Source organism: Aptenodytes patagonicus, chromosome 15, assembly GCF_965638725.1.
Source record: "Aptenodytes patagonicus chromosome 15, bAptPat1.pri.cur, whole genome shotgun sequence".
In the NCBI taxonomy this organism is placed as follows: domain Eukaryota; kingdom Metazoa; phylum Chordata; class Aves; order Sphenisciformes; family Spheniscidae; genus Aptenodytes; species Aptenodytes patagonicus.
The window spans coordinates 9705811-9720204 of NC_134963.1; the positions used below are offsets into that span (position 1 = coordinate 9705811).

The window sequence follows — 14394 nt, forward strand, 5'->3', positions numbered from 1 at the left end:
AGCGGCAAGCATGCTCCCACTGCCTCGCAACCACCCCGCTGCAGTCCCGCTGGAGGGTTACCAGTGTCTGAAAAGAGCTGAATTTAAATTATTCCAGGGAAAAAAACCACAAAACCCTTGCCTTCAGATTAATCCCCAGACCTCCACCCTGAAAAGACCCTTTCTGCAGCCCCCCACTGCCGAGCCCAGCACCGGCACCTGGGCCCAGTCCCTCTGGCACAGGCTGCCCTCGGGGCTTTCCCAAGGGGCTCCACAGCCCTCTGCGGAGCACGAACACAGCCAAAGGGAATGAATAACATAGCACCAACATGTAAAAAATAGGCTTTTCTTACAAAGCAAAGTCTCAAATAATAAGTGAAGGAAAAGGAAGGGGGGGGAACATGCCTGAGTGACCCCTCCTAACCACCTCCAGCGCGGCACAGCGTCACTCAGCCGCACAGGGTGCACAGCAAATAATACCCACTCTGCCGTCCCCCCCCGCCCCGGCACTGAGACCCCACGCACCAGGGAATGCAGGGGAACAGATGGATTTTCCATGGGAAGGAGCTGTGACTGCTCCTTCCAGTCAAACTTGTCAGCCCCGCAGAGCCATGTGTGCAAAACATTAAACCCACTCCCTGTGCTAGGACAGCAGCGCCGGGAGAGGGCTTTTTGGGATATTCAGAAGGAAATGCCCCTCAGCCTGGCACAAGGCAAACGGACAGCGATTCACAGGCGCCCACAGCTGGAGCTTGAGCCCACCGTTTCTACGTACCCAAACAACCAGGTTTTTCCTCTTCCAGGTGCTTCTTGTCGATGAGATGGAGCAATGGTAAAATATTAAATTGCATTGAAGCAGCAGTAATCTCTCAACACAAAGGGCTGCCTTCACTAGGGCTTGTAAGCAAGAGCCTTGATAAGGTGTATCAAGCTTACAAGGCAAACACGTTTAGGAGGTTATTCACACACAGCACAAGCCACTGGGGTTATTTCAGGCCGAAACCCGTGCAGAGCATTATGCCAGATGCAGGGAGATCTCAGAGCTGAGGGTATCAGCCGTTAATTAGGGAAACTGGCAATTCCTAATCTCACCACATCAAGAATAAGGAACCTTGAGGGTCCATGAATTGAGATCGTTCGATTTAATTACAAATGTAACACACGTCTCTCTATCTTTATTAATCTTGGAAATTTAAATAGTTTAAAACAGACTGAAAAGCAGCCCCTGTCGCATTTGCTCACAGTGCTGCTGGGAGAGAAGGCCACAGCAGATGTGGTATTTGCTTATAAGGGATTTCAGGCTTAAATCGTTGACCGTTTCCCCAATATCGCCAGAGAGCCACCAGCAGAGCAGGTGAGGAGCACAGCACAAAGCCTGAGGCTCTACCAGGAACATGCAGGGGCACGAGCAGTGCCGCAATCCAAATCCAGCATCTCCCAGCCCCGCCATGACACAGGGGGAGCCAAGATCTCCCTGACCCAAAATGCTCACACCCCCACACAGCCTTGCTACCCTGCTGGTCCCCCCCGTGACTGGGCTGGCTTCTCTGGAGCTGCAGGAATGGCTCTTGTACACGTGGGCCTGCCCATGAGCAGGGCAAGGAGCTTGCAGGAAAGGATAGCTCATGCCTTGCTCTTTTCCCTAGGAAGGTTCAACCACGTATGTGCGTGGTGTTTCCTTGCATTTACAAGAGGAGATGCAATGCTGATGGGGCCAGGAGCACAGTCAGGTCTGGAACACCTTCAGTTCCTCTAGAAGAGAGGAATTATTTTGCATGGAGATTAACAAAATGCTTCTGTTAGCAGCAATGGGAAATAATTTGAAATTATATATCATACCTAAATGAAATTGCACACCAAAAAGCAGCATTAGAAGAAGGCTAGGTCTGCAAAGTCAGAAGGTAGGAGTTGCCAGGGCTGACGCTGCCTGCAGCCTCCAGCCTTCAGCGCTGCAAAGCCCTCGTGCAGAAGTGCTGTCTCCAGCAGCTGGCAGGACATGCAAGCGGCCATCGTCCGCAGGAGGGGCGTGCAACAGAGTGCAGCTGGTTCTGTGTGCAGGTATGCCGGGGTCCCATGCAGCACACCTGGTTTTATTCCCGAAGGACAGGATTCACTTGACTTGGGCATGAGCTGCTCTGTGAAAGGCTTGGGAGTCTACCACCAGGCACGTTACCTCTCAGGGAGATGGGCAGTCTCGTGCAACGCAGCCTGAGAAGGGCACAGCATTATTACTGGCAGGCAGCAGGAACCTCAGACAAACTCATGATTTTTCTGGGTTTCATCCTAAAACACATTTCTTTGGGCTGAGTGATACTCTGAGTTGCTGGGCAGACCAAGACTTGGGAGCACAAGCCACAGAATTCAGACCATTTAAAAATGCAAATATTCTAATAAACAACCCAGAAGACCTTCCTAGTATGGGAAGGAGGCATTTTTGGGGATAGGTCTCCACAAAAGCAAAATATTTCCTGAGTAGGCTTTCCATTTGGAAAGGAGAAGAACAAATAAGGTTTCAAAGCCTAAAACATTGCAAGAGGTGCAACACGCACTGTGGAAATAGTGCATGTGTCCCGGCCCCTCTCTCCAACGCCAGCATGCTGCAGAGTGCAGTGCGGCTGGCCGGGACGCCGGCCGTATCTGGGCAGCTGCTCTCAGGGCAAAGCGGGGTGCCGGGGGCACAGGGGCACAAACAGCCCCGCTCACCTCGTGCCCCACAGCGACGGCTGAGAAGGGACACAGCTCTTCCGTACAAATGCATTGGATAGATGAATGCTAGGAAGAGCAGTTACTCAAGCAAAAGGGTAATCCCAGCGCAGGAACAAATGGACGTAAGCTTAGCCAAGCACTCCTAGCAGGGCGCAGGATTGCCGGCAGCAGCGAGGAGGGGACCTGAGCATCCTCCAGCAGGAGCAGGGACACCAGCCTGGCTCGCCGCGTTGTGCTTGCGGGTGACACCAAGGCCTGTGCAGGCGGGAGGCGGCACAGGGAGCGGCAAGCCCCGCCAGCCCTCCGCCATGACAACATGCAGCATTGGACCGGCACCCTCACAGCTCGGAGTCTACCGGAGGTTAAACGGCCCGTTGCGAACAAATGAACGAAGGAACGAACGAACACCGCTTTGCGGCCCAGAGTGGCGCGTGGATGCTAAGCGGCACGAAGGGACGCGTCGGCGCTGCAGCAGCTCTGGCCGGCGGTGCTGGGCCGCGCGCCTGGTGCCATGCGCAGGTTATCGCAGGAGTCCCACACGTGTTCACGCCTCCAAGCATCCCCGCACGCCACATAATAACCACGCTGAGCATGTCCAGCTTTGTTGTTTTAGCCATACTGTAGAGGCGCCTATTTACTTGGGAATCGTATGTTTTCTGCCCTGGTCCTCACTGTATTCAGAACAGTTACTTAGCTTCAATAAGTCCCTTGTTAAAGCCTTTTCCCTTCTGTAATCTCATCAAACTAACCAAAAGGAGTTTGTTCTGAAATAGAGTCCCATTTTGTAACCTGGCTTCCTATAGGAGATCTCCCCATGCGCACTCGGCCCCTCCGCCACAAAAGGGGTCTGCTTGTCCTAGCGCGCTAACAAAACACTGCCGTCTGTTTGGGTTAGCCAGCAGGGGGTTAATGAAAAGCCCGGCCCTGGGGACTCCCACCTTATCTGCAATCATGAATTTATTGAAGAATGTGTTAATGTGCTGGATTTTATTCATCAGGGGTCAGGGCTTTTCAAATTCTTCCTCCCAGCTCCCCCTCTTTCCATCCCTCCCCAGCAAGCTCACAATGCTGTTTAAACAAAGGACTCCCAACACAAAGAGCAAATTTACACAGTAAAGTTTTCTTGCAAGCCCAGAGCAGAGTCTGGAAGAATTCCAGCTTTATAAAGAGAAAAGGGGGTGGGGGGGAGAAAGGGGGAAGGGAGAGAGGGGCATTTTGCAGAGGATAAAAGGAAATTGAGAAAAGTTCCCACCTCCTGAAGCTCAGCGCTGAATATTCTCCGCCAGTTAACCCCAATGCATTACAAACCCTTGAGGATGGTTCAGCAGGACATGAGCCCTCATAACACCAAATTCTGCTTCGAGAAAGACGCTGAAATTAATGTTTTAACATCAAATTTAGGGTGACATTTCAACAGCTTCTTTGTCTGTGGATTAATAACATTAGTCCCTAAAAGGACACAGCAAACATTAACCAGGACTCACAGTTTTTCCCGTGTGCCAGTTTTACAGGTGGTGATATAAGCAAGATATAATAGGAAATAATGAGGCTAAGCGATGGCTTACAGGCCTTGCAGTGACTACGCGTCCGAGGCCAAGTGAGAACGTGAAGGGGCCTCTGTTCCCACATCCCGCACCCCACCGATGCGCCACGCACCGTCCCAGGACCAGAGGCCACCGGGGTCCTGCGGGGAGCTTCCCTGCACGCCCACCCGCCTGGGCTCTGCAGATGCACAAACCCACCGCTGTCTGCAAGGGCTGGAAAAAAGGTGGTGTAGTTCCAGCGCAGCCTGTACGGCCGGCGGGCTCTTTTCCCCTTCCATCACTTTGAACATTATCCCCACTCTACAGCTGGGGATAAAGGGTTGTTTGGTTGGTTGTTTTTATTTTTTTTAACTAAAAGGTTAAGACCCCCCCCACTGCTCTGTCAATTTTAGTTGTGCTGGTCAGAGCTCTGGGAATTAGAGAACAGGGAGCAATCCTGCACTAATTAACCAAAGATGACCTAAATGATTTTCTTCAAGTCTTGTCACCTCCACTTTCTGCACTATCATTAATAAGCTCTGGCAATGTCTCAAAAAGAAGGACAGCTCAGAACAGATATCACCTCTATTTCCACCCCTGCCCAGCAGGCACAATGTTACAGAGATTACCTGAGCAAAGAGTTTTCAGACATTTTACAGGCAAAATATATGTGATGTTATTGGCCATCAAGCTAAAACTGCTGGGGAGGCTACAGATCCTGGTCACCAGGCAGGAAAGTAACCGCTTCAGGCATGTAGCTTGGAGACTTTTGGAAATACTCAATTCATATTAAAAGAAACCCATCACAATTCCATTTTCTAACAAGTTTCTCAGCCAAAAGGATGTCAATGACCCAAATTTTCATTCCTGTGTTTATTTACTTTGGTTTGCAGGGAAAGCGATGCCTTCTGCCATACTCTCATAAAACCAGCAGCAGTCTGTAAGCAGCTAGTACAGACAACAACCTGGGAAAAGGGGGTTTAAATGACTCTGGAGTCACACACAGAAGCCCACAAACAGCAACACAACACACGCTTCTGTCCATCTTTGCTGTGTGTGGCTCTGCCCTGGCTCGGACACGCGTGTTCCTGCCACGGCCCGAGAGGTTCGGAGGCGAGGCTCCGCAGGCAAACAGCTTCTAACTCCTAATAGCCAAACCCGTCCGAGAGCCGTGCCGAGTGCTCTGCCATGTTCGCACCCGCCCCGCTGAAAAGCACGCACGCTGGCGATGCAGGGGCAGAGCTGCCCAGGCTGCCGCACGGCTACTCATGCTCCCGGCTGTTGGCACTGCCGGGTAGCTGCAGAGGGGCCGGGTAGATCTCGGCACATGGGATCCAGCTGCGCTGCCGATGGATCCCTGACTGCTGAACATACAATACATATTTATAGGGTCTCCTCCGTGACTGGAATGCCAAAGCCTCGTGCAGAAAATAACTCAAAGGACATAATTAAATCAGTTAAATGGCTTGGGAAAAGAGACACGGCTACAGCCAGACTTCAACTCTCGGCACAGTCTCAGGGCACAGAGAACAACGATTAGGAGAGCAAGAACTATAAAAGCTCTCTCACCAACTACTTGCTTTTCTTTAGTTAATAAACTATAATCCCTGCTTAACACTGACCAGGAACGAGCCTCTGAGCACAGAGCACCGGGCACGAAGGCAAGTGTTTGGGGTAAGCAAGCACCGTGCCAGCATCACCAGAGGTCACAAACGTTACCAGACGACAAGTAGAGCCAGCACAAAGAGTAGGAAATCAAAGACCAACCAGTTTATTTTCATCTGTTAACATGAAGCACAGCAAACAGCGAGCTCCTGCTGGCTTTTCGGAGCCAGGAGCTCAGAGAGGAGCATTGCTGGTGCAGGAGGGGCAGCGCTGGCTGCTGGCAGCAGCAAAAGGAGCCTTTGCACACAGGCAGCTCTGGCTGTCAAGAAATGGCCATCGCGCACCGGAGGAGCCGCGTGAATCCAACTATTAACAGAGCTCATGGCCGGTTTTACCGGAATAACTAGGGCAATGAAAGGAGCAGCGCCGTGTTACGCAGGCTGGGGGGGGGGGCAGGCTCCGGGTGCGGAGCTGCCAGGCAGCACCGAGGCAGCTCCAGCCACGGCCACGCTGCAGGGAGGTCCATCCCCTCCAGACAAACTCCAGAGCCACAGGTGACAAGAGGAGAAGGAGAAATGCTGCAACAGAGAGAGGGCACACCAAGGCGAGCAGGACGGCCCAGAGAATCCCAAGACAGCGTTTGGGCAAAGTGGCTGAGACTGAAGCTGCACCGAACGTCTCAAATACCCAGCAGCTGAGAGGGTCCTAACGGTCTCAACGTAGGGGGTCACCATCCCGCATGCGTCTCTGGGGACGGGCTGGAGAGGGGTCAGGAGCCACCGGTGGGAATGAGGAACACCAGAAGCTCCCTGCCGCCAAACTGGGCACTGGTCCTGCAGGGGAACCGGTGGCTGTATGGGGCGAGGGGAAGGTCTCATCTTCTGTGGGTTTCCACTGCAAAGAAGGAACTGTGCAGCTGCCAGGAATGCTGCTTATATTTCTCTCTCAGGATCAAAAAGCAGTCCAAACTTAAAAAAACACCAATACTGAAAACGTAATTTCAATAATTTCAATGGTTTTGAGCTGAAAGTTGGGGAAAAACATGCGCATTACTAACACAGCAAGGAGCAAAAAGCTGTGAAAATAGAAGATTTACTTCTCAGAAGGGTTGCATACAGAACAAAAGTAAGCAAGTTAGTTATTTTTAAAGCTAGAGTTACAAAGTATCTAACATACAATTACCAGATTTAATAAGAGAGAACGTTTCAAAACAAAATAGCTTTTTATAGCCAAAGTTAACAAATTTCTGCCTGCTACCTCTATCTATACCTAGCCAACATGAGAGGTGAGCTCACATCTTTAAAGCAGATTATACTTCTCTTCCATACATTGTTTCGTCCCTTCAAGAATATTAAAAGCATGGTTTGAAAATTAAGCAAAGCTTTCTCCTTCAACTGACTTGAAACGGCTCTCAAAACAGTTTCATTTTTCCATTTGTGCTTTCAATGTTACAAAAAAATGTAGAGGGATCGAATGGAATACAATGTCTTGGTACTTTGTTTATGTTTTGATGCATTACGGATGAGTTACCAGATACTAATTCGGCATAGGGAAATGCTGGTGAGACGCGGGCACAGCTCGCCGGCTGCGCGGGAGACGCAGCGGCTCATCCTGTCATGTTGCACACCAGAAAGCGCAGCGCTGTGCTGCAAGCGCTCCACAGCTTTCTGCACCTCCGCGCATGCTGAACAAATGGAAAAAAATACCGCTTCTGTGTTTCCTGCGAGTACGAACGATAGGGAAGGTTGTTTCTTCAGTTCAAAAACGACGTGTTTGAACATTGCCTGGGCTATCGCGCTTTTTTTTTTTGGCTTTGGAAAATACCATACGACATTTCTCCTGAAGGACTCCTTGGAAAACTCGCAGGAATGTGAAAGGATTAAGAGTTTGAAATTTGAATAACAGAGATGAAGGGACTTTTAAGAATCTTGGTAAGAGCTCTAGCCTGTTTAGTTTTTTTCACAGAATTCAGCTCAAAAATCTTGCCAGAAGAAGTGCTGTGGAAGATCCAGCACTCCGGCTTACAATAAGGCCAGGAGGAACCTCCTCCTGTACCAGGGATCCTCCGAACCCCGGGAGGAGCCTCCTCAAAATTCAGCTGCTGCTCCTGGGGAGGTTTCTCTTTCCTCATTGAGCCCCGTTTACTACAGACGGGGTAGCTCAGCAAACCTCATGGATTTGCTGTCTGTTGTATCAGAGGAGGAGTGACTATAGCTAAAAAGACGCTTGTGATCGCTCTGGTTAGTTCCAACCTTCGCGACCTCCATGTCCGTCACCCCCTGAACCAGGAGTGAGGGGCTGGATCTGGCTGCGGGGCTGCACCACGAGCTCCCGGGGACCTGCGGCGGCAGGCTGCCGGAGCAGAAGGTCACCCTACTGCAAGCAGAGAGGAATCTGCAAAGCCTAGGAGTGCCAGGAACAAACTGCATCCCCACACCTTCCTGCGGTCACCCGGCTCTGCCTGACAGCCCTGTCAGCGAGGGAAGCCAGTTGTAAGTGAGGATTTCCCCAGATCACAGGCAAAATTTGTACCGATCATCGCGAGGCCCAGGGTTTACCTGTATGTGAATAGTATTGTTTCACTTCTTCACATCTTAGGGGAAAAAGGACTTACTACAAAAATAAACAAACATGGTATGAAATATACAATAGCCACCATTAACATCATATTTATTGTTATTTAGTTGCTCAGTAAAACATATACAGATATGTACAATATGCATGAATACAGAAGACTGCACTTTACATATTTAAAAAAAAAGAAAAATAACACTCAATTTCATGAGCTATTGTCACAGTCTTCCAACCAAGCATTTAAGAAATGAATTTAACAAGAATCAAAAAAAAAAAAAAAGAAAAAAGAAAAAAGATTACAGGATTGCCTAACACACAGCAGAGTCAAGTTTTCATATTTTACATGTGCAATAACATTTTTCAGAAGAGTTTGCTATGCAGTACGGATTACCAGTGTTTTGAGTTTTTTTTTCTTTTCCATGAACCAAATTTAGTACAAAGAAATAACATCCTTTTGCTTAAGGCTGTTTTAAAGCTGTAATATTCTTGGGTAGTGAATAGTGATAAAGTTATAACTGCCGGAAATCACAGCCTGCAGTTTCATCAGTCAGAATCTATGAGCGGATGGACTCAAACCAACAATTTTAATAGAGAATTTCTAAGACAAAATTAGACTATTTCCTCCATTAGCCTTAAGCAATAAAGGAGAAACAATTCTATAAAAATGGGTTATGCTCTTACACACCATCCATTGAACAGCTGTGAATCTAGTAGTTGAGAAAACCTTACACTGCAGCTTAACAAAAATAATCAAAATTTACCAGCTTTGTTTCTGTCTGCGTTCCCCCCCCACCCCCCCACCTCCTCCCGCCCTCCCGGCAGCCGGCGCGTTTCGCTGACCTGTGCTCACCTTACCCCGTCCCTCCTTACGAAAGGTGTGAACGTTTTGCCGTACTGTTGGTGCCTGGAAGCCTCATACCGATTCCTGGTTTGGGAAGGCCAGCCAGCCTCAGAATGACCACGTAGACATACAGTATCTGAAACAGTTCCCTAAACGACCCAGATGACATAATTCTGATGTTCATTCCCTTCCACCCTAACCACACAATGAAATCCTTACCTATTTGATGAAAGTCACCGTAACTAAATAAAAATTAGTCTAAACCCTCTCTCACTGATGCTCTAACAACCGAGCTAGAATAGCAGAGAACTAGTAACCCTAGGAAAAAGCGATCCGGAGAAAATTTGCAAGAGTATTTAATAAATAAGGCCTATTCTTTCCTTTTTTTGGCAAAGAGATATTTTATCGCTCCTCCCAATTTAAATGCAAGAGAGATTTTGCTCAGTTTGCTGCTACTACATTTTAACTTGAAGACTAAGCGCAGAGTTTCTTTTAACAAACACCAAAGGAGTCGGCGAGCTGGGTCAGGAGGCGAGTGACGTCCAGGCTCCCTCCTACCCACCACCTGCGGCACGGGGCTGCATGGGAGAACCGAAAACGCCAGGCAAGGCAGGGAGAAATCTCCGAAACAAATGCGAAGCCGCATTTTAGCTGTTGTTCACAATACAAAGCAAAGATTGTGCGTATCTTAATGGCACATTTACCACAGGTCTTTGACTTCTTGGTACAACATCCCCCCTGTCTGGAAGCCCCTCTACGACAAGCAGGTGCAAGTTTATGTTATTCTGGCTTTACCCAGTTATTTGGGGAACATGTGGCTCATAAAATTTCACTCTCTGTTGCACTGGCTCATCCTCCAAAGGAAGCAAGCCTCAAGCCGTGCGGCTCAGCAACGAGGGCTGCAAGCAGAGGTCAGACCTCGGGTACAGCTCAGCTCTGCCACCGACATGCCTTTGACCCAGCTCGGGTTGATGCTGTCTGTGCCTCAGTTTCCCTCTCCACAAGAGTGCAACTTACCTCTTGCACAGCCGGCTTTTACCTACAGCTCTCAAACATGCTTCCGTTGGAAGTATTATTATTCAGAAAATTAAATCATTTCAATTCTTACCATGTAGGGCTATGCTGGTATTTCATATATGTAAAAAAAAAAATAATGGGTGCATTCAGTGTCAAATTAATGGAGAAAATGAGTACAATGAAATCACTGCAGGCAACACAAGCTTTGTGACAAAGCTCTAGCCTTCTGCATATGTTGGCAGTACCAAATGCACCAGGTTATGAGCATGAAGTGATGCTTGTCCTGGTCAGTCATGTGTACCGTTTCTGTTCTGATCTTTGGCAAAAAGCAAATACACCATAAAAGCGCAGGCTGGTCCTGGCGTTGCTAACAGCTGCCCGGAGTAGAGCTCGCAACGTCTCCTTTTGCTCAGTTGCTAACGTCACTTACATTAAGCAAGATCGAATGGATAGGAGGTTAGCAAAAGGATTGCATGTGACCGTATTATTCAGCAAAACTACATGGACAATAAGGCCCAGAAGACAGTCAACCACTGTTTTTAACTCCTCGCTATCTAAAAATCCCGTCCTCCCACTGCATCCACCTCACAGGCCCGGCAGTGCCAGCCATGCGGGAGCAGACCCAGCGGCGGCCGCGTGCCACAGCTCCCGCACTTCCACGCTGTACAGCTCGGCAGCTGAAGACACGTCCCCTGGCTTCGGTATAGCCCGTCCTCCTCATTTCATAGGATTTAAAACTGTCAGGATTCCATTGGTTTTTAAGGAATTGCTTCCACTTTGTATTTCTATGAGCAAGTGAAAAAGTAAGTCCCGCGTGGATGAGAACAACAACTCCAGGAGAGAAGCACAAGCTGCAGAGGGCAAACCAGAAGAAAAGGGTGGGTGAGACCAACTGAGTCACTGCATTTCTACTCAAAGGAGGATTTCTCTTTAAAAGCAATCTGAAATGTTTGATGCAGCGTTCACTGAAAGGTCTCTTCCTGGTAGCACAGGGTGTGCATCCCTGACCTCAGGAAGCCTGAAAAACCTGTTCTCTTGAATGCAGCAGGAAAAACTAAAAACAAAGAAGTAAGCCATCGGGGCTGCACTCCAGTACAGGAATGCCACCAGACCATGAACTCTTCCTAAATTTTCAGCTGTAAGTGCTGAAACGCGGTATCATATGTCTAGGCATGTGTTTCACTGGGGTTACTCCAAGACCCACCCAGCTGGAACGGGTAGGAGCTGCCAGGACAGGGTGGGAGCTGCGGACCGAACCCACCACGGTGGTGCTCACCCCCGCTCCGGCAGGCACAGAACCCCCCGCAGCTCAGCAGCTCCCAAGTGCTTTGCTAGACAGGGTTTAAAGTTAAACGCATATTTGGGTGAACCGGGACTTAAGAAATCACAGGCAAAGAAGCATCTTCCAGAGCGGGGGCTGATAATTATTATTCTACCAGGAGATATTTTACTGGGGATGGTGGTATTTTATTGCAGGTACAAGGGAGAGCTCCGAGCTTTCGGTAGTGCACACACCTACAGAAGGTATAAAACATCCCATCCTTTTGTTCCAAACCAGGCAGGCGTGAGGCAGCTCCACAGCCAATTGCTCCAGGATGGGCAAAAATCCTCATCCTCGTGGCAGCTCCAGCTTCGATAAAAAGTAAAATAATACTGAAAATCAAGGTTCAAAACTATCTAAATTTATCCAAAGTCAAGTCACTGACCAGACCCATAAGAGGAAATCAATCCATGCATGGTTAATAAGAGCACATTCAAATAACATTTCCAAACACTGTGAGTCTCTTTGAAGCCACACATGACCGAGAGTGAGGATTTCAGACCACCCCGTGCCATTGGCATTTTAGGCAGAATTTCCTCTCCATTGGTGTCTACTGAGAACATTACTTCAAAATAATTAAAGGCCCAGCACAATCATCGAAGATAAAATACAAAGCAGTCTTCAAACTCCATCCCTTGAGGAGGGACACATTTTGTGAATTCTTGACAGAAGTAATAAATAACCCTAGAGAGGCCGACCTTTATTTCACAGCTAAAACCTAAATCTCCAGTGATGTTATTAAGCTCCAGGGAGCAGAGGAAAGCGAGCTGGCCTGAGCGGGGTGGGACGGCTCACACTCCTGTACTCAGAGGATACACAAATAATGGACAGCGTTACGTAAAACCACAGGAGTGTCGGATCATCGTGTCAGTTGTGCTTTTATCTGGTTTGCTTCCAACTTTCTTCTCGAATGAGTATTATCTATCACGAGCAGGAAAGTATGGTTTTCCTTTTATTGTGTGCATCCAGTAACACTGTTCTTCAATGAGTGGCAAAAACGGGGCCTTGAATGAGTTCGGGGGGGGTCTAACACAGGGTCTCCCTGCTCTGGCAGATTAGGAAACGCTGACCTTGGGCATACAGCCTCCCGCATCCCCCCGCTTGGGCTGTCCCCTGACCACTGCCACCACACTGGGATGGCTGTGGCGGGAGCCAGGGCACCCCGCAGACAAGCGCACGGGACGCTGGACCCCGCTTCCGATCGACAGCGTCTTCCGTCAGCTAAAAACAGGTGAAAAATGGGCAGGGTGCGGCAGTGCCGCCTGGCAGGGCTCTGGGGACACCGGCCACAGCTGGTGATGGACCCAGCCCCAGCTGCGCCGCGGGCCCTGGCTCCTGCGCTGGGACACCACGCCGTGGGACAGCACACGCAGAAGGCGTGCGGTGGCTCTGGGGGATTTTTTTCTAGAGCAGTTACAAAGTGGGAACCGTGGGAGCATCACCAGGACCAGGAGGCTGCAGCCACGCTGGGGAGCACCCCCCCCCCCCGCTCCTCCTCCAAGCAGAGAGGGAGCCTGGGCGTTCGGTGGAGGAGATAATGACTCTGAATTATTAAGCAAACTTCCTGTTAGACTTATTTAGAAAAACTTCTCTATACCTTCCCCGGCTGTGTCTGAACCAGCCCGTTCATGACAGAGCTCCGTCTCTGGGCTTCACCAAGGTAAATACAGGAACGAGCGTCCTCGCCTCGCAGGGGGAGGCGGAGAGCAAACGAGGCTGAACGTTATTAATAACAGAACATCATTTTCTCAGGAAAGGGCAGGCTCGTTGCCTGAATATTCAACAGAGCATTAACCGTTTGGTTTGTATGTGACTGGCAAAAGCTGGGTGTCAATATAATATATAATATAATGATGACCATTTCACTTTAACCGGCGTTTATTCCTGAACTGCTGTTCTTCAGGATCACCATTGTAATAAGCACTGAACAAAGCAAAACAAAAAAAGAAAAACAAAGCAAATGAGGAAGAAAAGGAGGAGGAGGAGGAGGAGGATCTTTGTCTTATTATGACATACGTGACTTGGACATACGCTGAGATGAAAAAGGAAAAGGCCTCATCTATAAATGTATGCCAAGGTTACAGAATAATGGGAAAAAGTGGTCTAGCAGGAAAATCTTAAGCAAAAGTGTGCTAACTGCAGAAGGGTTAACACTGGTAACATACTGTGGCAGAAGATTAAAAAAAAGTTGAGGTTTACTTTAAATTAACCCTTTCCAGTCCATATGCCACTAAGCAGGTACCAACCTAGAAAAATAGTCCACCTAGCAGTAGCGGCCCTTTGAAATTAAAAAGAGAAAAAAAATAATTTCTTTTGTTCAAGTCAGGGCGGCCACAAAAGTCCCAAATCTGTTGGAGATGTCCGAGTGCAGGGACCTCCACGTCGGCACCGCAGTCCGGCCCTTCGCCTCGCCCACGTCGTCCGTGCAGTGGACCGAGAGGCACTGCAGGTGGCTGCCGGTCTGCGCCGTGGCCGAGGTCTTGCTCGGGGGAAGGTCGTGGGCTGGAAAGGGTTCACAGAGAGAGCGTTAGGAGAACTGTGCAATGCAACCCCATCAACTCACACAACTGGCAGCATGTGGAGAGCATCTCCGCACCCGCCTCTGCCCTGCCGGTCCACGCCCCAGCTCCTGCACCCATGGCACCCCCCGGCTCAGGGACGCGACATTGCTGCCACTGGTACAGCTCCCTCTTCCCACCCCGCAGCAAGCTTCTCCGGCTGATTTTTCACTGTGCCAGAAAAACACCAAAAATATTCTCTTTCACATGCACTTGTTTTAAAGTAAGCCATCAATACGTTTGAACGCTGGGGATGTATACACGACTGAT

General features: G+C 49.2%; 1 protein-coding gene across 7 annotated transcripts in view; it reads right to left on the reverse strand.

Moving 5' to 3' along the window:
- The window catches only part of MN1 (MN1 proto-oncogene, transcriptional regulator), a 174105-nt gene that overhangs the window by 124172 nt on the left and 35539 nt on the right, over positions 1-14394 (reverse strand). The window contains exon 2 of one of the 7 annotated variants that reach the window (XM_076353326.1): positions 11697-14068. The exons of the other annotated variants lie outside the window; for them this stretch is intronic. Within the exon in view, the coding sequence (XP_076209441.1) occupies positions 13884-14068 (185 nt within the window). The 3' untranslated portion in view covers positions 11697-13883. Of the gene's footprint in view, positions 1-11696; positions 14069-14394 lie in introns of those variants that run through there. 7 annotated transcript variants of the gene reach the window in all.